The sequence below is a fragment of the Cebidichthys violaceus genome, unplaced genomic scaffold, assembly GCF_023349555.1.
Source record: "Cebidichthys violaceus isolate CVI_PGR_0920_01 unplaced genomic scaffold, fCebVio1.0.p SCAF_10, whole genome shotgun sequence".
Lineage (NCBI taxonomy): Eukaryota > Metazoa > Chordata > Actinopteri > Perciformes > Stichaeidae > Cebidichthys > Cebidichthys violaceus.
The window spans coordinates 10972565-10995126 of record NW_027176263.1 but is presented as its reverse complement, the minus strand read 5'-3'; the positions used below and the strand labels follow the sequence as shown (position 1 = coordinate 10995126).

At 43.2% G+C, this 22562-nt stretch overlaps 3 protein-coding genes across 8 annotated transcripts in view; 2 read left to right on the top strand and 1 right to left on the bottom strand.

Moving 5' to 3' along the window:
- Positions 1-62: 62 nt before the first annotated feature.
- On the bottom strand, positions 63-3385 carry gpr137ba (G protein-coupled receptor 137Ba). Its single transcript, XM_068725269.1, has 5 exons — positions 2596-3385; positions 1317-1366; positions 982-1204; positions 455-601; positions 63-305 (listed from the first exon to the last, which is right to left on the bottom strand). The coding sequence occupies exons 1-5, from the start codon at positions 2974-2976 to the stop codon at positions 96-98; spliced, it is 1011 nt and encodes a 336-aa protein (XP_068581370.1). The 5' UTR covers positions 2977-3385; the 3' UTR covers positions 63-95.
- A 4024-nt stretch (positions 3386-7409) lies between these two features.
- On the top strand, positions 7410-20763 carry nid1a (nidogen 1a). The gene is made up of 20 exons (XM_068725256.1): positions 7410-7689; positions 9396-9698; positions 9776-10002; positions 10107-10405; positions 10523-10663; positions 11089-11340; positions 11642-11842; positions 12166-12399; positions 12591-12728; positions 13245-13373; positions 14190-14333; positions 15697-15816; positions 16260-16487; positions 16695-16870; positions 17530-17656; positions 17759-17930; positions 18235-18392; positions 18473-18596; positions 19422-19534; positions 20161-20763. The coding sequence occupies exons 1-20, from the start codon at positions 7486-7488 to the stop codon at positions 20289-20291; spliced, it is 3621 nt and encodes a 1206-aa protein (XP_068581357.1). The 5' UTR covers positions 7410-7485; the 3' UTR covers positions 20292-20763.
- A 1580-nt stretch (positions 20764-22343) lies between these two features.
- Positions 22344-22562, top strand: part of lyst (lysosomal trafficking regulator) — a 55602-nt gene continuing 55383 nt past the window's right edge. For all 6 annotated transcript variants that reach the window (XM_068725246.1, XM_068725242.1, XM_068725218.1 and 3 more), the window contains exon 1: positions 22344-22417. The gene's annotated coding sequence lies outside the window, so the exon portion shown is untranslated. The remainder of the gene's footprint in view (positions 22418-22562) is intronic.

Genomic DNA, 22562 nt, shown 5'->3' with positions numbered 1-22562 from the left:
AGTATTTCACAAGACAGAAACAGACTCTTTCTGTAGTTGAACTACAGTACGACTTATCTGCTTTTACTATAAACAATCTCGTGATTCCCTCAGATTCATCTTGTGAACCCCGGGGAGGATTCCCGACCCCCTTTAGGTTGGTAAACACTAGCTGAGGTAAGTGCTCGCTGGCTCACCCTGTCTAGGTCTGGCTGCCGAACTCTGAAGAAGAAAACCATGAGAGAGGTGGGGAGCAGCTCCCATACGAACAAGATCACTCCGAAGACGATGTAGCCGGCGTCGCCCAGAGTCGACCGTAAATCTGCCTGAAAAACACAACACAAAAAAAGTCTTTCAGCTTTCTCCCATAACAGCCGTGACTCGCATAGATCGGTCTGAACCGTCGACCGATGGCTCTAAGAAAAAAGCCTGTTCTTGTGAATCCAAAAGGCATTGTGAGCCTCCGGCGGTTCACCTGGTCTGACACGTTGTACCAGTCGTAGTCAAAGGAGCTGATGCTCTTGTTTGAGAGTCCCAGGACGACCAGATTGTAGCAGGCCCTGGAAGAGTACAGGAGGATGACGATGGCTCCTATAACGGTCACCTGGCACACTGACGTCCCCTGCACAGTTAATGAGGAGGAAATGAGAAATGATCATCTACCTTTAGGAGGAAATGAGATCTTATCAACTATTTTTATGAAATCATAAAAACACTACAGGGAAACTGAAGGTTGGAACAGCTGTGATACATTTTGGATTCCAGGCGCCAGTTATCATGTTTGCTGGCTTGTGAAGCACAACCAGCATAAATTATATGAAGATGTGCATCTTCACACAAGGCTGCTATAAGCAAGCAGTGCCCAATACACACACACACACACACACACACACACACACACACACACACACACACACACACACACACACACACACACACACACACACACACACACACGCGTGTTCCTCTCAGTGCTACACAGGACAGGGAAGTGTTTCTTACTTTGGATTCCAGGTAAATGTTGGCCAGCGACATCTTAGCCACCTTGTAGAGACACACGGAGAGCGAGACGGCACACAGGACAAACAGCGTGTCGTTGATGGCGACCCTCACCAGCACGATGGTGTGAGCTTCTGCAGAGGACATCCTCACCAGCAGGGCACACACCAGGTTCACTACTAGAAACACCAGGCTGATGAACAGGAAGAGCAGGTACAGCGGCAGCCTGAGGATCACCAGAGATATTATTACCCTCACATGGTCACCTTTTCTTGGCCAAAAATTACAGACAAATATAATTTAATGGTGAATGACATTGCACCACGGTCTGATCGTACCTGTATCTCAAAAGCTCTGGTGCATATTTCGACTTTGCCTTGAAAACGACCTGTGAAAATAAATCACTTAGTGCGTCAGTGTCAGGCTATTTAGGCGTCCCGCTTTCACTTCTGTATTCTCGCCCGAACGAAAAACAAGACCCGTTCTTCTGAAACAGGAACTTCGCAGTTTTGAACATTGGACGCTCAGTGTTCACACAGCACAGCGCTCTAATGCTTTGTGTCGCACACTCAACTCACAACTGTGACTCAAACCACATCAGATGTATTCACTGCAGCAGATCGGCCTGAACGATAATTTAGTGTCGATATCTATGTTATCATGTCGTATTATTGATTTGATACATTTTTCAAATTCAAAATTCTGACTAAAAGCAAAATTTCAATTAAAAAGTCACTAAAATTGTAGTTAAATGATTTGTTTTAACCCTTTTTATTGATGTTAAGCAAAGGAATTGAAATACAGTTAATTGCTCTGAACATCAAGTTAATACATTCCTAAATATGTAAATATGTATTCATATTTAGAGCACAATGATTAGTTGATTAACAATAAATGAATCGTGATAATCAGCTGTTCCTTTCACAAGCAAAAATGTCAAACATGTGAAATCACCACATTGAGATCAGCTAGCTTGTAATTAACATAATGATAATTATTTTTTTTATTTATTTTAATCAAAAGTATAGTCAATAGCCAGAAATACTCATTAGTTATAAACTATTCTTAATATTGTTGTGATATTTAAACCAAATGCTCAGTCCTAATGGTTTTTATTTGAACTATCTCTAAATGATCGTATTCTGTTCGATGTCATGTTATCACCAGGAGACATTTTAGATTTAGATTTCAGGCACTAGTTCACATGAAGGAAGTGTATTTAACAGACATGTTTTATGACATTTAAAAGCACTCTGGAATAATAATGTATGTCTAATTAAAAAAAATAACTTGTTAAAAAGGGCTAAAATGACATCTACTTTTTGGCCTTGTTGAAAAATCCAAAATACATTTTTAAGTTTAATTTCTGGATGTAAGACGTCTCCTATCTCATTCACAGATCCAGTCTCATTGTACAGTGCACTGGAGGTTTCAGGTTTCCACATACATGTAAAAGTTGCATATTGACTTCCACTGCACGTTTGAGTGGATGGGGGGCTTTAAATCAGATATAGTTAAGACTAAAATAATCCAAACACTGTCCTCACATTACAGATGTGTAAGTGGATAAGTGGCACACACATGCTGCCACTACATGAACCCCGGCCTGTAACTCACCTGTGCGAGGTAAAGGTTCATGAGACTCAGTGTGAAGAACTGGAGGCAGACGGGGAAGCAGTACAGCAGCCAGAAGGGGAACGGGCCCAAGGTGTTGGCCGTGACAAAGTTCTGGAAGTAGAAGGAGAAGAGCACGGTGCGCAGGGCCGACCACAGCAGGCACAGCGACAGGAACGCGGTCTGGTAGCTGAAGCGCTTGTGTCGGTAGCGCAGGACCAGCCAGAGCTGGACGTAGACGAAGATGAAGAGGAGGGAGTAGAAGACGGTGTAGACCACCGTCAGGCCCAGAGTGACGTAGGTGGGCACGGCCGGACTCAAGGTAGGCAGAGGCATGGACCTGTCCATCGGAGACGGCTCCTTCTCCTCCAGCGGGGCCTCCATGGACCTGCTGTCCCTGACCGTGGGGAGGAGGGAGCAGAGCGGAGGGGTTCCTCTGGCCGGTGTTGGCCGCCGGGCTCTGGCTTTCACAGAGCCAGCCTCTCGGCTGTCGCGTACCGCAGAAGGAGAGGTGAGAGCCGCGGCCAAAAAAAAAAAAAAAAGTTAGAAAAAGAGGGAAGTAATAATGCTTTGAATGTGGCTGTCAGGTGGAGGGAGAAAAGAAAACAAGGCTAACTTCCTGCTGCGGAGCCACAGACAGCCAGCGAGCGAGGCACATGATCAGTGATGAGAATGAGCCGTTTGTCAGGGGACGGCGGCGGGGCAGGAAGCTGCTGAGAGCAGCCTGCCGCGAGGAGCTCAGCGCGGAGGACCAGCCTCCGCCCCCTCCAGCCCCTCCGCGCGCTCATTACGTGACGCTACGCATCAGCTGACGCACGCTACTGTACCTTTAACCCTGTGATGGGGCTTCCCACCGCTGCTCTGATCCCCAGAGAGCGTCTCAGATTTACTTTAATTTTATCAAGGTGCATGACAAAATATCACATCCAAAATCACCCTCATTCAACACTGGTGAGTTCATAAGCAATATATACAACCTTTTCACGAACTATGTGCGTAGGCCTACAGTAAAAACAGGAATAAATCATAAATCACGCCAGAAGATAACACGTATTGTAGCAGAAATTGCTGTGAAAGATAGTCACAGTGTTAAATACTAAAAGTGTACAATATCATTATTAATTTTATTATATTCAAGTTCTAATTTGATTAAAAGAAAACATTTTTGAGAAGCAAAATACTGAAAAACTATATGAGAACTGGAGCTAAAGCACAACAAAAAGCATTAACTGCTAAATTAAATTATAATTAGAGTTGTGTGTGGTCGCAATGTCCTTGGTTCTCACTGTCTTGCTTCACTGTAAACTATCAATTAAAAAAGGACCCATAGACAGAATAAACCAGAAGTGTTTGTAGTATCTTCCCACATATTAATTAATACAATATCCCTAATCATCAAGTTCTATACATTAAAGTGGTACCATAGCGTTTTATTACTGTATTAAACTTTTATCGATCAAGTAATCTAATCATCACAATGTAATTGCCACCTGGAGTCCTGAGGGTCAACGTTTGTTGAGAAGGAGCAAGTAATCCAGCTTTGACATGATGTTAAAATGGTTAAATAATGGTCAAATTAATGCAGCAGAAGTCAACTCATTGAGACTTTTTGTCCCGAATATTTAAAAAAAATACTGGATCCTACAATTTCAAATCAGTAGCATTTTGAATTGGACCCTCTCTACCCGGGAAACACCAGGGTTGTTTTCTTGGACTTTAGAAAGCTCCTCCAAGTTGTAGCAGTGAGTAGTTCTCAACATGACAAAGAAACTTATCTCAATGTGTAAAATCACCAGAGTTCCCCTTTAATTAAAACCAACAGTACTTCAGGTCTATTTTAGAGAAGCAGAATTTGGTTTACGATCCAAGAAGAAGTTTAATCAGCACTCAAACTTCAGTGAAGCTTGTTGTGGTTAGTGATAGCTGTTTTTTTTTGTTTTTGTTTCACAAGACTGGGTCATGTGAACATGAGGAAGGCCAAGGATGGAGGTCACTCCAGCTCCCCTTTGACTGCTGTGAAACGTTAATCTTTTTGCACACGGGGACACTACCACCCAGCACCACACCAGGCCGGATACTGTCAGCCACATTATTAAAATACCCTTTAAAACGTTGGCCTCTAATGTGTGAGATGAAGATATTAATTCAATTACATCATTGTGTACTTCCTTTTTTATGTCTTTGTTTTCAGGAAACACACACTATTTAATAATGGCGGACACCTAGCTGAGAGCCTTTTAGATATGGAAGCAACATATTTAGTCCAAAAAATATACAAAACATTTAATGTGATGTTCCCAGAGTTTCCTCAGCCCGGCTCCAGCCCTTTAGTTCGGCCACGTCTCCAGTTTTGTCTGTGAATAAAAAAGAAAAAATAATTGAGTGGTGACAAAAATGGCACTTCAGTCTGATTATCAAGCTGATCAGAGCCGAGTCCACTGCTGGTTTCCAGGCAACACGCTCAGAGATAACAGACTCACTCAAACACATCAGTGGCCCCGAGGAAAATATCCCATCAGCCACTGAGTGTCCAACACTGATGTGCATCGCCATTTAAGTGGAGTGAATATCGACAGATATTGCATTTATATGAAGACAGGTGTCACCATTTGGGGGACTATGTTTAGTTTTATGCATAGAAGCACTGTTAGCGACTTCTGCAGTTATTATGAATCTGATTCCTGTGCTGATAACATTTCAGATAAATTGGTCCTCACTATTCAACATCCTTGAAAAAATATTTTGGCCTTACTTTGTTGAATAATAAATTCAACAAATACATCTATGGTGTTGATGTTCCTACTGTATGTACATACATTTGTATTCATCTCTGAAAACCTCTTAATTCTCTGGAGAATATATTCAGAAACCACAAATGCAAACTTCATACAAATGATCAGAAGGTGGCGCCATTCAACCGTATAAAGATGGAAAGGCTGGGAGGGATTCAAAGTGGGAGAAATAATGTAACATAGAATCAGATGAGACAATTAAAAAGAAAGGAAACCAACGGAAATACATATGCTATGTTTAATTCTCTTGTGAATGGTCTCTTTGCAAAATACTATGGTTTCCAGCTTAGTATTTAAAATCCGTCAACGACATCCAGATGGATGTTTCTGCATGGTATCTTAAATTTCTCATTTCAAAAATGAACTGGTTGACATTTAAATGTCTTTAGATTATTTCTGATTTCAGCCTCTGTGGCTGAAAAGCTCATCTTAAAGATCCACTCGTAGAGAGGCAGAAAATGGAAGGTTTGCCCTGAGGGAGATGCTAAAGAAAAACATAAATGTACCAGTAAGTTTCACAACAATATGGTCATTGTATATTTTGACCCGAGGGTGGTGCAAGAGAGAAGCTCCACAAATGTGAACACAAAACTCTCATCCTCTGTGGTTCCCAAGCTATTTGCCTTGTGATCCCTTAAAACTAATATCTGCAGAGGACCTTTCGTCACAAGTTATGTCTTCAGCCTGGATGATCTGAGGTGTCAGCAGTTTGACAAGATTCATTTAGATTTCCTCATTTTAGAACACAAAAAAAAAAGTTTTTCAGAGGCCAGAGGTGAACATATACACTACTTCAAAAGAAAAAATAAATGTAATTTTGTGCAACAAAATAATATGTATTTTCATTCTCTCAGCTTTACTGAGCACTTTGGCAATCTTACACATAATGTTATGTGGGTGGTCCCCAGGCTGGGAAGGATCCATGATGCACAATCTGTACTTTCAGTTTTGATATCTCTCATGAAATGAAATCTTGGTCTGGTGGTGGACACACAGGGTGGACTTTGGAAAAGGGCAGGGGGTCACAAAAACATTATTAATTCTTATCTGGGGATTGCGATTGTCCATACTCGGTCTAGTGGGGAATATTGTCCTTCATTGAGAGGTCATATGTTACCTAATTTCATTTTCAAAGCTCATTGTTATGGACCAAAGTGTTGGCAAAAGCTATTTTCGGCTGATGTTAGCGCCAAAAAAAAGGTCAGCGGTCACAACAAATCATGAGGAATCATGGGAACCATGAATACCCGTATTAAAATGTGATGGCAATGCGGCCAACAGTTGTTCAGATGAGTGGACCAAAGTGTTGGATGGATGGCTGAGCATCCGGTTGCAGGACAGAAACAGAACCATATTACCAGCACGCCCCTCATTATCCCAGCTGGAGTCCAGTCTGATAGCCGCAGCGGGATACCTCAAATGATTAGTGTATGGTACAGTGCTCTGTGATATTGTCCTTTACATAATGTTTCAATCAAACCGGCCATGGGGCTCTGTTGCTGGTAACTGGTCCATGCTCTGATGTCTATGCTCTGATGGCCCCTTGGCCTGTGTCCAGATCTGCTAATACAGCCCAGTGTTGTCCCTCTGGAGACACTTGGACCTCCAACACAGTGGCCCCTGTGTTTTATAGTACCTTATCATCCAAACACTGATGGCTGCTCTCTGCTGTTTTGGTAATACTAAGACACTGAGCTGCAGGTCAGGTTTTAAATCCAGTGATGCGATGTGAATGTGACCTCATTGGCCACTTCTGTCCTCAACCAACCTTTATAACGGAAATGTTTAGTCTTTTCAAAGTGGACCAAACGCCATCACTACAGATGTCAATGAACTGACCCAGAGCCTACAGTCATTACCACATCACTTCAGGAATTTGTTGAAGTAACAGCATGAAAAGAAAAGCATAGGCTACCTCTTATTTCTCTCTCCAGTGTCGGTGGTTTAATGAAAGCTGCAGCTCTCGGCGCCCCTCTCAACTCCGCCCCACGTTTTCCAAAACTTTGACTGAACTTTCTTCCGCGGAACCCGTGCGTCACTCTCCCAGTAACTTGGCTTGGACAAACCACAGGACCGCTCAACTGCTCCTGAAACACGAACAATGGGTTGGCAGCAGCAAGGATGGCTCGTCTGTGCGAGTTTTCTCGGATTCGTGGCGTCGGTGAAGAGCATAACGCGGGGGGAGCTTTTCCCCTTCGGTCCAAGCGCAAGGGACCAGTTACTGGAAGCGGGGAATGACCAGACGCACCGACTTGAACTGGACAAGCCAGTGTTGTTTTACGATGGCACTTTCGGCAGCATCTTCGTAAGTCAAACCACAACTCGGCACACCAGCATTGTCATTTTAACACAAACGCGTGGGAGTTGTGGTCAGGGGTGGACTGTCCAACGATCTTGCGCAATTGCGCATAGCCTAGAAAACCCGGGTAGTTATGGTGAAAAGGGTTCAGTAGCTACAACCTTTAACAATACATGGAAGTTGCAAAATGTATCTGGGGCGGAGAATACTCTGGACTATGTGTTAATATTGATTTGCTTATCACAGAGGCTGCTGTATCTTGTGGTTACGGCTTCCTCTGAGATTACCATTTTACCGTTGACACAATGACCAGAGTCCTTGTTTTGCAATCCAACCCAAACATTTTGATGTCACATAACTGTGAGTATCTCACATAACTGTGAGATGCTTGTATGATACAAACATCTATGTTTAAAATATTGACATCCTGCAATATTTAGATAATAAACTGTGCAAAATAGTGACTTTGGAGGTTTGTCTGTTACATAGTTAATTCTCAGAGGATTCATGTGATTTTCATTTGCTGTTTCAGTAACCATGTGGAGCTTTCAAATGACTTGAAAAACCCCAATAGCAACATTTAGCTGAAAGCTGCACCATTGTATTGGACATACAAAGTCTTCTCTTCAAAGAAAGTGCTGCATCTCGGTTTTAATTGTGTTGCATGTGGATGATACGCTATTAGAGAGTGATTTTGTACAAAAGGTTTTTCCTTTGAAAGGCAGGAACTCAACATTTGATGAAGCTTTGTTTGTGTTTTATTTTTAATAAAGTTAGTTTAGCCTATACTCGATGAAGCAGTAATCATTATTTCTGTTTTGATAACAACTTCCCCTTTGATCGGTTTTAATTTGTCGCTAATGAAACCGCTACATGTTCATTCTCACCCAGGGAGCAGAGCTATTAGAGGAGATGAGCTGAGGCAAGAAGTTGTGGTTAACACATGAGTAAATCAATCGGGGGGGGGGGGGGGGTTCCCAACTGCTGATTACTTATAAGTTATAAGTTAGTCAATATGGCCTGAAGATTTTTGTTTTTCATTTACGAGACAGTCCCTGAACTGTCTATGCCCTAGAGGGGAACAGTAATGCCTTTAACACCAGACATGGTTATAGAAAAAAACCTTTTATCTAATCATTAGAAGGTTTCATCGTCTCCTTTTGAGTGTGATTCATATCCCACAAACCTTAAAGATCTCTCTCTGCACCATGTCTGCGACATCAGACTCACTGATCTTCCATTTTGACAGGAAGTTTCTGTAATGACGATTAGTGTGCAATCTTTGGGCTCTCTGGGGCGGCTCGTCAAAGGGCAGGGACAGGAAACAGTGTGGCCCGGGCCAGCAATAGTGCTCTTGTTTTGCTCTGGAAAGGAGCCCCATGTGCAGTGTGTGTGTTTTTGACATGAGCCCAGCTTGTCTTTATTTACAAGCCCTGCATGTGTTCATGTTAAACCTTAAGTGTGTGAAATCTGTGTTAAATGGCATCTTCTTTGTTCATTAGAGCCTTTGTAGGACATGGCAGCTGACTCGGATCATTAGTCTAATGAGTGTGGAATAAAGATCAAAGTGGGTCAGACTGGACCGGGTTCACCTCTGATGTGAAACAGTTCTTCATGTGTTGTTATTCTGGTTACTATAAAGACGGCCACACAGTGTCACAGTCATCTCACTCCTTGTTATCCCCATTACCAACTTGAGCTTTTAAATTCAGATCAACACCAATGGGTTCGTTGCCACAGCAGAGCCAACAAGCGAGTCGACATATCTTGGCAATATGCCCCCAAAATTCGGCATGATTGCAGCTCTGCAAGGAGACCTGGACACAAGTGATGGTGTAGGGAAAGTTTTCTTCCGTCAAGACTCCAGTCCTGATGTTCTAACTCGAGCGGCCCAGTACATCAACGGTGCCTTCCCCGAGGATGACGAAGTCAATCCCATCAATGCTGTGGTGGTCACCTGGGTTAATGTCGCCACCCATGAACCTCCAAGCAGAGGAGATGGCATTGACAAGAAGGTGAGCATCACATGGTAATTCAAGTGATCCGTGGTGTGACTTGTCATTTACGTACTCTGTAATGTTTTATCACGCAGAGAAACACCTTCCAGCTGGTTATTGCGTCCCTGGAGACTGCATCGTACGCTATTGTCCTGTATGCGAGGGACGGGATGCAGTTTTCCTCCACGCCTGTGGAAGGCGACAGTGTGGTCATGCACGCTGGCTTCAGTAAGGGTTTGGTCCGGGGTTTCCTGTTTTCCAGTCAGGGCCCATACTACCGCACCACCACTGATGACAAGGAATCCATCAGGGCTTTAGCAGAGTAAGTCAACCAATGGCAGCAATAACCATTTCCTGCCATTTAGTTGCTGTGTTTGTATAATGCTTTAAGAACAGTGACAGTAAAAGTCTCTTTTCTCCTTAAAGAGAGACCAACTCTGGCCTGCGGGGTTTGTGGGTGTACGAGATTGGAACTTCTCCCTATTTCACCAACGTGGCTCCAGGTGAGGTCACTGACCTGCCCCCCGAGGCCGCGCCACAGGCGCCCATTGAGAGGGATGAGGAGGTCGCTGATGCAAGGAGGACTGTGTATACCAACGGACAGAAAGAGCAGGAGCCTCCTTATGAAGGGGCGCAGATTGAAGTCCACCCAGTTCAGTACCAGCCACATCAGCCTGACAACCCAGAAGTCTTGGTGGTGGACGACATGGATATAAATGTAGATGGTGAGTCCACTGGAGAAAGACTCGAAGGCCCTTTGCTTATAACAGTTGGAAAATTCTAAGTGTTTAATCAATTAGCCGTTCCTGCCACATTCTTACCATGTTTCTCCCTGTTTTCAGTGTTCTCATATAACCTGGGGACATGTGCAAACAATAGGAATAAGTGCTCCCAGTTTGCTGACTGCAAGGACCACTCCAGCGGATACTGCTGCAACTGCAGACCTGGCTTCTATGGCAATGGGATACAGTGTGTTGCAGAGGGTAACGCCCCTTTTCTTTTGAAACAAGATTGAATTTGTAGAGTGTTGTCATTCTTTACTGCTTCAAGAAAATGGAGAGAAATGGGTTTGGTTAAATATGTGCCTATGGCAATTTTTTTTGACAGTTTCTTGTCACATTCTTTGAGCGAATGTTTTGAGTTGAGATAACAGTAAACATAAAATACTATGACTTATTGTGATGCTGTTATTATCTGTGTCCCCATGTTCCCCACCTCAATACCCTATTCATGTGACACACTTAAGACACCTTTAAAAGATCTTCTATTTTCAGCTGTATTTTCTTTCCTAATTTAAATGTTCAGTGTATTATATAATTGACCATTACACTAACGTTACTCCTGAAATTATTTGAGCAAACTAGGCAAATGTATGTGTTAAGCTCTGGTGTTTGGTTTGTTTTTGTAGGAAAGCCACAGAGGATGAATGGTAAAGTATATGGAAAAGTGTATGTGGGCGACTCTGCGTCTCCAGTGGAGTTCACCAGCAACGACCTCCACTCATACGTTGTGGTAAACGATGGCCGTTCCTACGTGGCCATCAGTGACATCCCTAACACCATTGGACCTTCACTGCTGCCCCTGTCGGCCCTTGGTGGTGTGATTGGGTGGGCGTTTGCTTTGGAGCAGCCTGGCTTCAGGAATGGCTTCAGTATTATTGGTGAGGGAAATATTTCTACAACTGCACCAAATAATATCTGTGACGCCTAGAAGCTTTTTTTGTGTGTTTTTCTCATGATTCACTTTGTTAGAAAATGACATAACTGAATATTCAGGAAGTCTAAATCTCTGTAAACAAATGTCAACGCTGCTACAAGCACTTTGCCATGCAGCTGCAGTTTGACTCACTCTGTCCAGCTGAATTCCCCTCAGGTTACTTCAGCTGTGACAGAAGGCGGCGAGCCAAAGTTCATCCAGGGCCAGGGTCTTAAAGTTAACCTCCTCTTCTCTGTCCTCTGTAGGGGGGGAGTTCACACGGCAGGCTGAGGTGACCTTTCTGCCAGGGAATGAGAAGCTGACCATCAGGCAGGAGTTCAAAGGCATCGATGAGCACGACCACCTGGCGGTGAGCACAACCCTGGAAGGCCGGGTCCCTGAGGTTCCTCGTGGCTCCACCGTGAAGATCGACCGTTATTCTGAGGTCTACCAGTACAGCAACAACTGTGAGATACATTACATTACATTACAGTCATTTAGCAGATGCTTTTATCCAAAGCGACTTACAATTCAGAAATCACACTGTAGGCACAGCTACGGGAGCAATTTTTGGGTTAAGTGTCTTGCTCAAGGACACATCGACGTGCGACTAGCGGAACTAGCTTGAACAGAGACTCACTTTGTTTTGAATGAAAATGTCGGTGGCTTTTTTCTCCTGTTGTTTTGCACTTGTCCAAAACCTCTTTTCTGCTTTCGTTATCATAACTAAACCATTAAGAAGACTAATGAGTCATCTACTTGCTTCTTACCTGCTTATCACACCTTCCAGTGATCACTTCATCCTCCACTCGGGACTACGAAGTGAGATTGCTCGATGGCTCCACTACCACAAGGTCGTACCAGTGGCGTCAGACCATCACCTTCCAGAGCTGCCAGCATGGCGAGTCTTTGAGAGACATGAAGCCAACTCAGATGCTCAGCGTGGACCAGGTCTTTGTCCTGTACAATGCTAATAATGAACTCATCCGGTTCGCCATGAGCAACAAGATTGGGGATATCAATGGTGAGGTCATGGAGAATATTTTTGTCTTCCTGTTTTGGTTTGCGCACACTTCCTTCCTGGAGTGCAACATACAGTATAACATCCTGACCAAGGACTGGTTTTACTAAAAGTTATGGCTTATTTTGTCATGGTATCACATTCATTGATATTATAATGGTAAGATTGTCCTAAAATACTCCCTCAATTCCCAGGAGGGCAGCCAGAGGAGAACCCGTGTTTCACTGGAAGACACGGCTGTGACACCAACGCCGTGTGCCGACCTGGAGAGGGAAATCAGTTCACCTGCGAGTGTGCTGCTGGCTTCAATGGTGATGGCCGCACATGTTATGGTAAGAATGGCACATGATGTGACACGAAAAAAGGACCTTTGTTTCCATTGTTTTTGGCAATATAGATTCTCACCATTAATGTATTTTAACTCAAACAGTTTCCACATCTGTTTAGAGCCATCATTTGATAAACCCAGCCTTTCTAAAGCCTTCCTTCCTGGGGAACTGGGCAATCTAACCAATTAGCAGAGGGAGTATCACATGGGAAACAAAGTCTCCCTTACTCCCAGACCAGGTTAGCATATATACTGCAGTCCATGCTCTATGCAACCTTGAGTCTTTTGTATGCGAGACCAGACAGGAAGAGCTCTGAGGCACATGCAGTGAAAAGAGGAAGGAAGTATCTCAGACAGATGTTATCTTGAAACATTTGTAATTAAGAAACCCAATCAAGCTCTCTCCTCTGATCTCCATCTGATAATGAAGGACACTGATCCCAAATCCCGACTTCAGAGCCTCAAACTTAAACACGGTTGCCGTTATTAGCATATGATAATTGGCTCTTCTCTTTATCAGACATTGACGAGTGCAGAGAGAATCCTCAGATCTGTCGCTCCCACGCCATCTGCAACAACCAGCCCGGGACCTTCCGCTGTGAATGCGAAGATGGTTATCAGTTCGGCAACGATGGCCAGACCTGCACTGGTAAGTATTGTTTGTGCACTGCCGGGTACAATGCATATTTCAGAAATCTCACCTGGTAGTTGGGATGTGCAGGTTCAGACATAAGCTGTAATAAAATGCATGAACATATCAAGTAGGCCAGGGTGAGCCAGATAAAACACATGTAAACATAATGACACTCATACAACTTTGAACTGACTGGGGCAGTGGCATTTTAAAGATTATCTAGTAGAAAGTGTGCTTGGCTTTTAGGTCCACAATGTGTCCGTGTGCGTGTGTGTTCATCAGGCCCAGGTCAAATAATACACCCATCACACCACATCAGGACAGTTCTTGAAATAGTCACGTGAAAGTGTTCAAGACTAAACCAACCTCAATATTCTTTTCTCACTTAGTCATCAGCTGTATGTCCCCAGCTGTAACCTACATATATTAAAGGAATAGTACAGCATTTTTGGAAATAGGCTTATTTGCTCTCTTGCCTTAAGTTAGAAGAGAGTTAACAAATTTAAAGATCTAAAGATTACTAATTCACTTGCTGTATCTTGTTTGTTTAATCCATACAATAACCTTAGGCTAGCTGTTTCGCCTTCGTCTTTATGCTACGCTAAGCTAACCGACTGCTGGAAGAAGCCTTATATCTATCATGCGAGTGGTACCGAGTTTCTCATATATACCAGAATATTGAACTATTCCTAAGATAAGTTCACTAAGATAAAAATGACAAAAAGCATTGTGACAAAATTTCACAAATGTTAAACTGTTCAGAGTTTTATGTGATGTCTGGTCATTTTGTGACATACTGTAACATATCAGAGTATGTCTTCTTCTCCTCAGAGGTTAATCGACCTGTGGACGCCTGTGAAGATGGCACCCATAACTGTGACATTCCTGAGCGCGCTCAGTGCAGCTACACCGGAGGCTCATCCTACATCTGCTCCTGCCTGCAAGGGTTCATAGGAGACGGTAGAGTCTGCCAAGGTAATGCTTTTGTTACAGAATATCTATAAAATGGGCCTCATTCAAATGTTACGGAATACACAACATGAATGAGTCATTATTGCATCTAATTCAAATACAGTAAAATACAGTGCTCATGGTATATCAGAACCAATTACTGTTAGCATATAGCTTTAGCGTTTATTATCCTGACATTACATTTACAGAACTGTATACGTGGTTTTGCACATTTTAGCCCGTTAATTACTAATTGTTGTAGTTATTTGAGCTTTGTACGTTTTAAGACTTATCTTCAAACTTACACAGATGTGATAGCAGTGTGCCTAAAAATTAAATGACATCCAACATACTAAGCAGCAGCTCTGATTGGCCGGACTGCAAGTACATTTTAAAATCAAATTATTTAGTTATCATTTAAACAAAGGATAATAAGATCAAATTATTATTTGGTTTATGTGATGATCCTGCAGTTTATTCATGGTTGATTTAAAATGCTTATTTAATAATTGAATTATTAACTGATTCTAATTAAACTGTAAAAGTATGTAATTATACCTGTGGAACACTACAGGCTTTGTACTTGCTGGTGTCTGTGAGGAAAATGTGAATCCTGAGATTTCAGAGTTTGCTGCCAAAAAGCTTTGCAATCATGAGCGATGTTGTCACTCAGAATCATCGTAGAGGAAGATAAAACATGAGCTGACAAGGACATAGTACATAGATTATAGTAGCTTCTGGTGATGGAAATGTTGTTGGATATTCATCCTCAGGCAATGAGTGTCAGAGCATCTTTTGTTAAGCACTCAAGTAGATTTTTTTTTCCTTGCAAATGCCCTATAATGTGATGATATGATGAAAAACAAGAATCTAAGGAAACCAATGGCTGCCTGCATGGCGTGGTTCAATCCAAAATCCTATGACATGTTTTGAAAATGTGAATTTATTGTTAATGTTAATGTTATGAATGTGAAATAGTTCTAGTCAACAAGCTAAATGGAAAATCCAATCCAGTAGTCCAGATTTCAAATCCATCACATGGACCTTGAGGCTATAATTGTTAAACCATCTGCTCAGGACCGGGGGAAGTGAGATTGCTTACAAAATACATCTGCAGCGTTTGAGCGGTGAAACATGAAAAGCAGATGGCGGTCCTGAGTCGGCGTGTAGCTTTTTTGGCTGGTCCTCAGCAGCACTCATTCGTAGCTTCCATTCTTTCCATGCCTCTGCTTGATGTTGTTGGGCACAGGCTGACCCAGATCATAATGTAGATCCCTGACCGTAAAAGGACACGACAGACTCGGACATGCGGAACATATTTTGTACGGTCTATGACCGATTCTTCCATCTCTCACTCTCTCCTCAACCACTTCTCTCCTGCCTGAAGACATAGACGAGTGCCAGCCTGGCAGGTGTCATCAGGACGCTGTGTGTTATAACACCCAGGGATCATTTACCTGCCAGTGCAGGCCGGGTTACTATGGCGACGGCTTCTCCTGCTCTCCAGGTAAGTCTTTTGGAATGCCGTCACTTTTTGACAAGCAAACCCAACGTGTTACTCAAACAGTGCATCGTTGTCATATCCAGTCTGGTAACGTTCAGCCTCTGCTGCTGCAAGTTTAGTTTGGGAAATTGGTCGTGGGAGTTCAGACGGTTTTGGTCATTGTTTTCTTTGATTCAGTTGCAGACTCAATAATAGTAAAAGACGGATCATTTTCATTCTAAGCATTGTTTATTCCTCCCATTTGGGCATGAGAAGTGCTTGGAAATGAGTTCCCCGCCAGAGTATATTGGTGCCAGCTGGAACCTGTTTTTCATTTTCTTCTGGATAGCAAAGGGAGTTTGTCAGCCTTACAAGGGATTAGTGTATCTGAATTTAAAGCAGGATACAACAGGAGATATAAATGAGCTTATGAATAAGTTTGTGGCAATGTAACTGTTTTACTTCAGAGAGAACAAAAACACGGTGCGAGACCCACAGAGACAGTCTGCAGGGTGCGACGGAGTATGGTCCACGGGGCCCCCGCCCCCCCGTGGGACAGTACATCCCCACATGTGATGAGAACGGTGCCTACGAACCCACGCAGTGCCACGGCAGCACGGGACAGTGCTGGTGCGTGGACCGTAATGGGCAGGAGATCCCTGGGACTCGCTCCGGGCCTGGCAGCAGACCAATGTGTGAGTACATCTCATGTCAACGCTTGACAACAAGGGACCACAGTGTCTCCCACCGTGTATTAAAAAGACCAAACATGCATGACCAATGAGCAGCCACCAACTCTTTGAAGAGGATTTTATCGACCAGAAAACATTTCCGCTGCTAAACTGATTTGGGGTTAGTTCCCCTTCTACAAGGCTTGATTTGTCAGCGTTTGTCTCCGGTAGGTATCGACCATGTTGGTGTGGCACCACCCCCTGTTGGACCCACCACTCGACCCGGCGTTCACCCCCTGCCTCAAGGAACACACCTGCTGTTTGCCCAGAGTGGCAGGATAGAGCACATCCCTCTGGAAGGTTATGATATGAAGAAGGACGATGCCAAGGCCGTCCTCCACCTCCCTGTAAGTGTCTCCAAATTACCAACATTTTTCTGAGACATTTTAACATTGAAAATGTGTTCTTGACAAAGGCTGATTCAAAGATCACAGCTGTACAATAAGCACTTCTGAGTAAATCAATCTTTCACAGTGAATATGTAAGTTTAAGAGGATAGCAACTCTTAAGTTCATCTTGGGCACAATGTCAGTTTTTTTTTTGGTATGTGGGATGATTCAGATTGTACTTGAGAAAACAATCCAAAAAAGCTACAGTATGTTTGGGTTTCTCATTCGCGTATGCAACATCAGCTCAGCCTCTTACAAAAGCCCCTCCCTTGGTGGTAACAACACTTGAATTCCAGCTTTGCCATTTCTCCATCTGCTTTATGCATTCACTGCTTGCACTTTATTGGAGGCACATGGTGACATTCACCCTAATTACTAACATCAGTCTGACATCTTTGGAATTGCAATCTGCACTTTCTTGTAGCGCTCATTTCCAAAGCAGCTGGTGTGAAACCCGGCCGAGTTACTCACTCTCTGTGTGAGACTCTGTTTTGGATTTCTGTCTAGACGTTAACGTAAAAAAAACTAAAAAACATCTGCTCCGTGTTTTTATCTCTGACCACTCTTGTTTGAACAAAGTACACTTCAAAGATTGTTGCTTCCTGACCCCTCCGCAGGAGAAGGTAATCATCGGAGTGGCCTATGACTGTGTGGAGAAAATGGTCTACTGGACAGAAATCACATCTCCCTCCATCAGCAAGGCCAGCATCCAGGGGGGAGAGCCCACTGCAGTCATTAGATCAGGTAACTCTTCACTTTTATACTTTCACTGTCAGCCAGCTGTGAATCAGGAGGCTGCTTTCATAAGACAAAGAAACTTATGTGCAAAATGTATCCTCTCAACAGACCTGGACAGTCCAGAGGGTATCGCCATTGACCACTTGGGACGAACTATGTTCTGGACGGACTCTGTGAAGGATCACATCGAGGTGGCCTCTCTGGACGGGTCTCAGCGCCGCGTCATTATAAACTCTGATCTCGTCAACCCTCGCGCTATTATCACCGACCCTCCCAATGGGTGGGTGTTGTTTCACATAAAACTTTTACCCTTTACCTGCTCGTTAACAAACTGCAAGTCAGATACCAATCGCTGAGGAACTTTTTAAAGTTTTAAAAGAACTTTTTAAAGTAGAAATGTCTGTTCCGCTTAGGAGGTTCACATTTAGAGGAATAGCTCAACATTTTTGGGATTACACTTATTTGCGGAAGAGTAACATTATGATTTAATTAGTGTTATGTTAAAAACTGCCAGTAATTTAAAAGATCTGATCAAAAAATCTGTGGAGTTTGATGGTGAACTGACACCACACCTGTCCTTACAGTAATCTTTACTGGACTGATTGGAACCGCGATGCCCCCAAGATCGAGACCTCTTACATGGATGGATCCAACAGGAGGGTGCTGGTCAAAGACGACCTCGGCCTGCCCAATGGCTTGACTTACGACTCTCAGAGCTCTATGCTTTGCTGGGCAGACGCAGGTATGGTAGATTTCAGAGACAGATGACTCATCAATGAAATGATGTCTGGCTTCTCATCAGCAGTAATCTCTCGTCTGTAGGCACACACAAACTGGAGTGCACGCATCCGGGCCACGGCGACCGCAGAAAGGTCCTGGAGGGGCTTCAGTACCCTTTTGGAATCACGTCTTTTGGGAGGAACATCTACTACACTGACTGGCGGAGGTTTGACTTTTTCTACTGTCATGAACACTTCTTTCGTTTTTTATCCAATGACAACATAGGAGATGTAACTAAAAGAAAATGCTTTAAGTATTCCAATGAATTAAACCTGACAGTGCTTTATGTTTGTATCCTATTTGTGTCTTACATAATGATTAAAGGCTATTAAACGCATATTTAGTGGTTGGGCTTTAGTTCTCAAGTACCTTGATGTAATGTGGATGGTTTTAAATTAGAAGACATTGGAATTTATAGAATGAAGGATATAATCCAGCCTTTATCCATGGTCCACTGTGCAATGTAAGAACTCAGATCAGTCAAAGTAGAGGAAGGAGAGGTTAAGTCAGAGGTCAAAAAGCTCCTCGCCCTTCAAGCACCGGCCCTTGATGTTCTCCCAGACCTCTCTGAAGACTGTGGAGCTTTCTTTCTTCCTATGCGGCTCATTCTGTATGTTAGCCACTCCAAAAATGCGGGGGTTGGGGTGTCTATTTGTGTGTGTGCGTGTGTGTGTGTGTGTGTGTGTGCAGGGTGAGGAAGCATCCTAAAAAGTGACAGCTGCTTGCAATTTCTCCACCTCAGCGTCTGTGAGTGACCTGCCCAGGGCCTCCCTCTGATCTTGCGAGGCTGTAGCTCTGCTGGAGAAGGTTGAGAGGTGGCGGTGGGGGAGGCACTCAAACTATGTCAGTTATGGCTCAGAAAGCTACACTAACCCTTACTCATTCTTGACAGACTTTCCACAAAACACAAGGGGAGGCAAGGATTCTCACATTTCTCAAGCTGGGATCCTCCCGGATCGCTAAACTCTTGCGCTTATTGTGTTCACGACAGGGATGCCGTGGTTGCAGTGGACCGCCATTTCGGCAGGGAGTCAGACGAGTTCCAGCCTCAGAAACGGACCAAGATATATGGGATCGCCACAGCCTACGCACAGTGTCCGTCAGGTAAACATAGCAGTTGGGAACAGGGCCATATACTTCCCTGTGAATTCCCCTTAAAATGTTTGCTCTTGAAGCCTTAAAAAAAATGTTTACTGATTGTATTATTTACCAAGCAATTACTGGGAAAACACTCCCTGTCCCACAAAGAGCCATTGCTAGAAAGAGCTTGACCCTTGTACATTTAGGGGGCTACCTTTGAGCCAGCCTTATTATCCATTCCCTCTACTCTTCCGGATGTAGCAGCCCAGTTTTGTGCCCTCTGTAAAGGACTCTGAATGCAGAAAAAAGAAGAACGGCAGCTTCTGAAAGCAACAGGAGGCATTCTGCAGCTAATATTCGTCATGAAGTAAAAGGATGACTGATGTTACTGCGCAGCACCAGGCCCCTTCGTCTCTTCTAGATAAGGCTGCATGCGTAAAGCCAGGGAATGTGGAGTCAAGGGAGCGGGGCCTCCAACATCTGGAGTTTGCTATGTGTTCCCTCTAAGTATGTGTATATCTGTTGAACTAACAGTGAAGAGACGGTTTCCTGCCGGTTCCTTGCTACGCTGGCTTATGATTTATACAAATGCCTTGGAATGTCCCACATTAGTAAGAGTTTGTATGTTTTGTTTCCTTTACTTCCTCTAGGACAAAACTACTGTGCCGTGAACAACGGGGGCTGTACTCACCTCTGTTTAGCGACCCCCAATGGCCGCTCCTGCAAATGTCCCAACAACGCGGTCGGTGTGGGCTGCGTGGAGAGAGACAGCGGTTACTGAACGGGGGACGGCTGTGCCATGAGAGTTGACACTGTTTGGATGTTTGACCGCAAATTAGGAGCCACTCAGCATTACTAAACTATAGCTGCTGAAAATGCCACTGAAAACCAGAGGTGACCTTACTGTGCCTTTTATTGCTCAGTGTTATGCTTATCTGCATTTTTTTTTTTTTTACATTTCCCTTTATGAAATCACAACTGCGGAACATTGAGAATTGTAAATATAAACACTATTATTTTGTCTTTTCCTGAGTGCACATAGACTGAGAGTAAAGCTCAAGGGATACATAATTTAATGTGAAATTCATCACAGCGATGCATGACGTCATCTTGTGTCAGTTGTGTTACACTGTGGCATGTTTGGATTAGTTTATCCCGTTGAAGTATTATTGTGGAATAGGACGAGTGTCTGTACAAGCTGGTGGGACGAGTTTAAATGCTGGGCAGCAAAAGAATAAACATTTTTTCTAACATGTTGGTCTGCTTTGTCTGTGGTTCTAGAGCAATAATAGTGACACCGTGTGTTAGGTAGGGTTCATTACAAATACATATGTGGTGTTGTGCTGCGGTAGGTGGCGCCATAGTAAACCTTATCATGTCCAGTATCTGCGGTGCTCGAACAAATGACCTCGGTACCTTCATATATCAAAATGTGGAATATCAGAATGTGTGGTGTAAGGTCACATGTATTCTGAAAATATTCCTACAGGAGTAATGTTGTCCATTAGAATGATGAGTATTTTTCAACTCATTCGTTATATATTATTCATCAATTTTCCACATTATCGTGCATTTCTAGAAGTTCACTTGGATAACTGAGTCAGCCACTAGACGGAGTAAAACGTTACACGGGGTGGATTTACTTTCCTGTGAAACTGAACTAATGAACAGCCCCATCATGTTCTTCAGCAAGTAATACTGAATCCTGTAAACTGGCTTTAAGTGCTGAAAAGGAGACATTTGGATTGTTGCGCTCACGCGCCCTATTTCCTGCTGTGACGTTTCTGCTTTGTTGACAAAGGAAACCAAATGCTGCCGCCCGAACAGTACGCTGCCGTCATAATGGAGACACATGCCTACGTCAGTGGTGCATTAACGGACTCTTGATAAATTCGGAATATGGAAAATGTCTTGCATTGAGAGACCTTATTGAAACCACGATATTCATATTAGGGCTGCAACTACATTTGTATTATTTGTCACTCTGCTTGTTATTCTCGCCTATAAACTTTCTAAAAAAGGTTTTTAAAAAGGTCGATTAAAGTCCTAAATTACAAACGGATGTCATGAAATGGTTTGTTTAGTCTGACTTACACTCAGTTTACAGTGAGGCAATTAAAGGCAGTAAATCCTCACTATTGTTGAGTGGACCTAGGAAATGCTTCCTTAAAAAAGTACTTCAACGATTAATCAATTAGCAAAATAGTTGCAAGTAATTTCTCTGTCAGTCTCAAAGATGGAAGTCAAAGCTTGCTTATGCTGTAGAGATTTTTGAATAGCCATTTATATTGTGTGTGATGGTTTATCTTTGTAATATTAAAACATGTCACGTTGCTCCCAAAAGCAGGCAAATTATAAATATTGATATAACAAGAATCTGCTATCATTTGCGGATTTACAGAAATATTTCAAACGCACCACGATTACTGATCGCAAAGCTCTGATTAATTGAGGATTTAGTTGTTTGTTGTCCAATGGGAAGCACAATAGGAGTCAGTGGGCATGTCACCGGCTGGTGTGAACGGTAAAGACCCCGCGACTTGTCTGCAAGGATCATTTATGCCCTGGTCAACACAGTTAGAAACGCATAAATCAGTCTTTTGGATGACTTAGTTTATAGACTAGAGAGACTAGAGGGCACGATATGTGTAGGCCTAATGTTTGTTACTTGTAGATGTTGCTAAACACGTACAAATTAAAATATGTCACCAATAAAATGAACGTGGGATTTCTATGCGGTAACCATCATTACAATAGTAAAGTCCCTCAACAGCCGTTGACAAGAAAGAGGCGGGACTGTATGGGACTGTCTTGCAGTCATTGCTGAGGGCAGAAATCCCACAGCATTAGCCAGTCTCTGCTGGACGAAGGCTAGCATTAGCTGGCTTTAATTTATGGGAAACGAAGGTATGTATGGAAATGAATTATTCTCACTTAAAACTGAGTATTCTGAATGTAAGAAAGATGTAGCCGTAGCCTATTATCTGCTTATTTAGGTAAAGTATGTTTATCTCTGTTGCACAGTTTTGACAGCTGTCTAACGTTACACAGA

Bases quoted from the DNA above. Each gene is read 5' to 3' on its own strand.
- gpr137ba (XM_068725269.1), bottom strand. From the start codon at position 2,976: ATGGAGGCCCCGCTGGAGGAGAAGGAGCCGTCTCCGATGGACAGGTCC. The intron at 1,205-1,316 runs GTACGATCAGAC...GGTGATCCTCAG, and splicing joins CCAGAGCTTTTGAGATACAG to GCTGCCGCTGTACCTGCTCT. The intron at 602-981 runs GTAAGAAACACT...TTAACTGTGCAG, and splicing joins ACATTTACCTGGAATCCAAA to GGGACGTCAGTGTGCCAGGT.
- nid1a (XM_068725256.1), top strand. From the start codon at position 7,486: ATGGGTTGGCAGCAGCAAGGATGGCTCGTCTGTGCGAGTTTTCTCGGA. The intron at 14,334-15,696 runs GTAATGCTTTTG...TCCTGCCTGAAG, and splicing joins AGACGGTAGAGTCTGCCAAG to ACATAGACGAGTGCCAGCCT. The intron at 16,488-16,694 runs GTGAGTACATCT...TGTCTCCGGTAG, and splicing joins GCCTGGCAGCAGACCAATGT to GTATCGACCATGTTGGTGTG.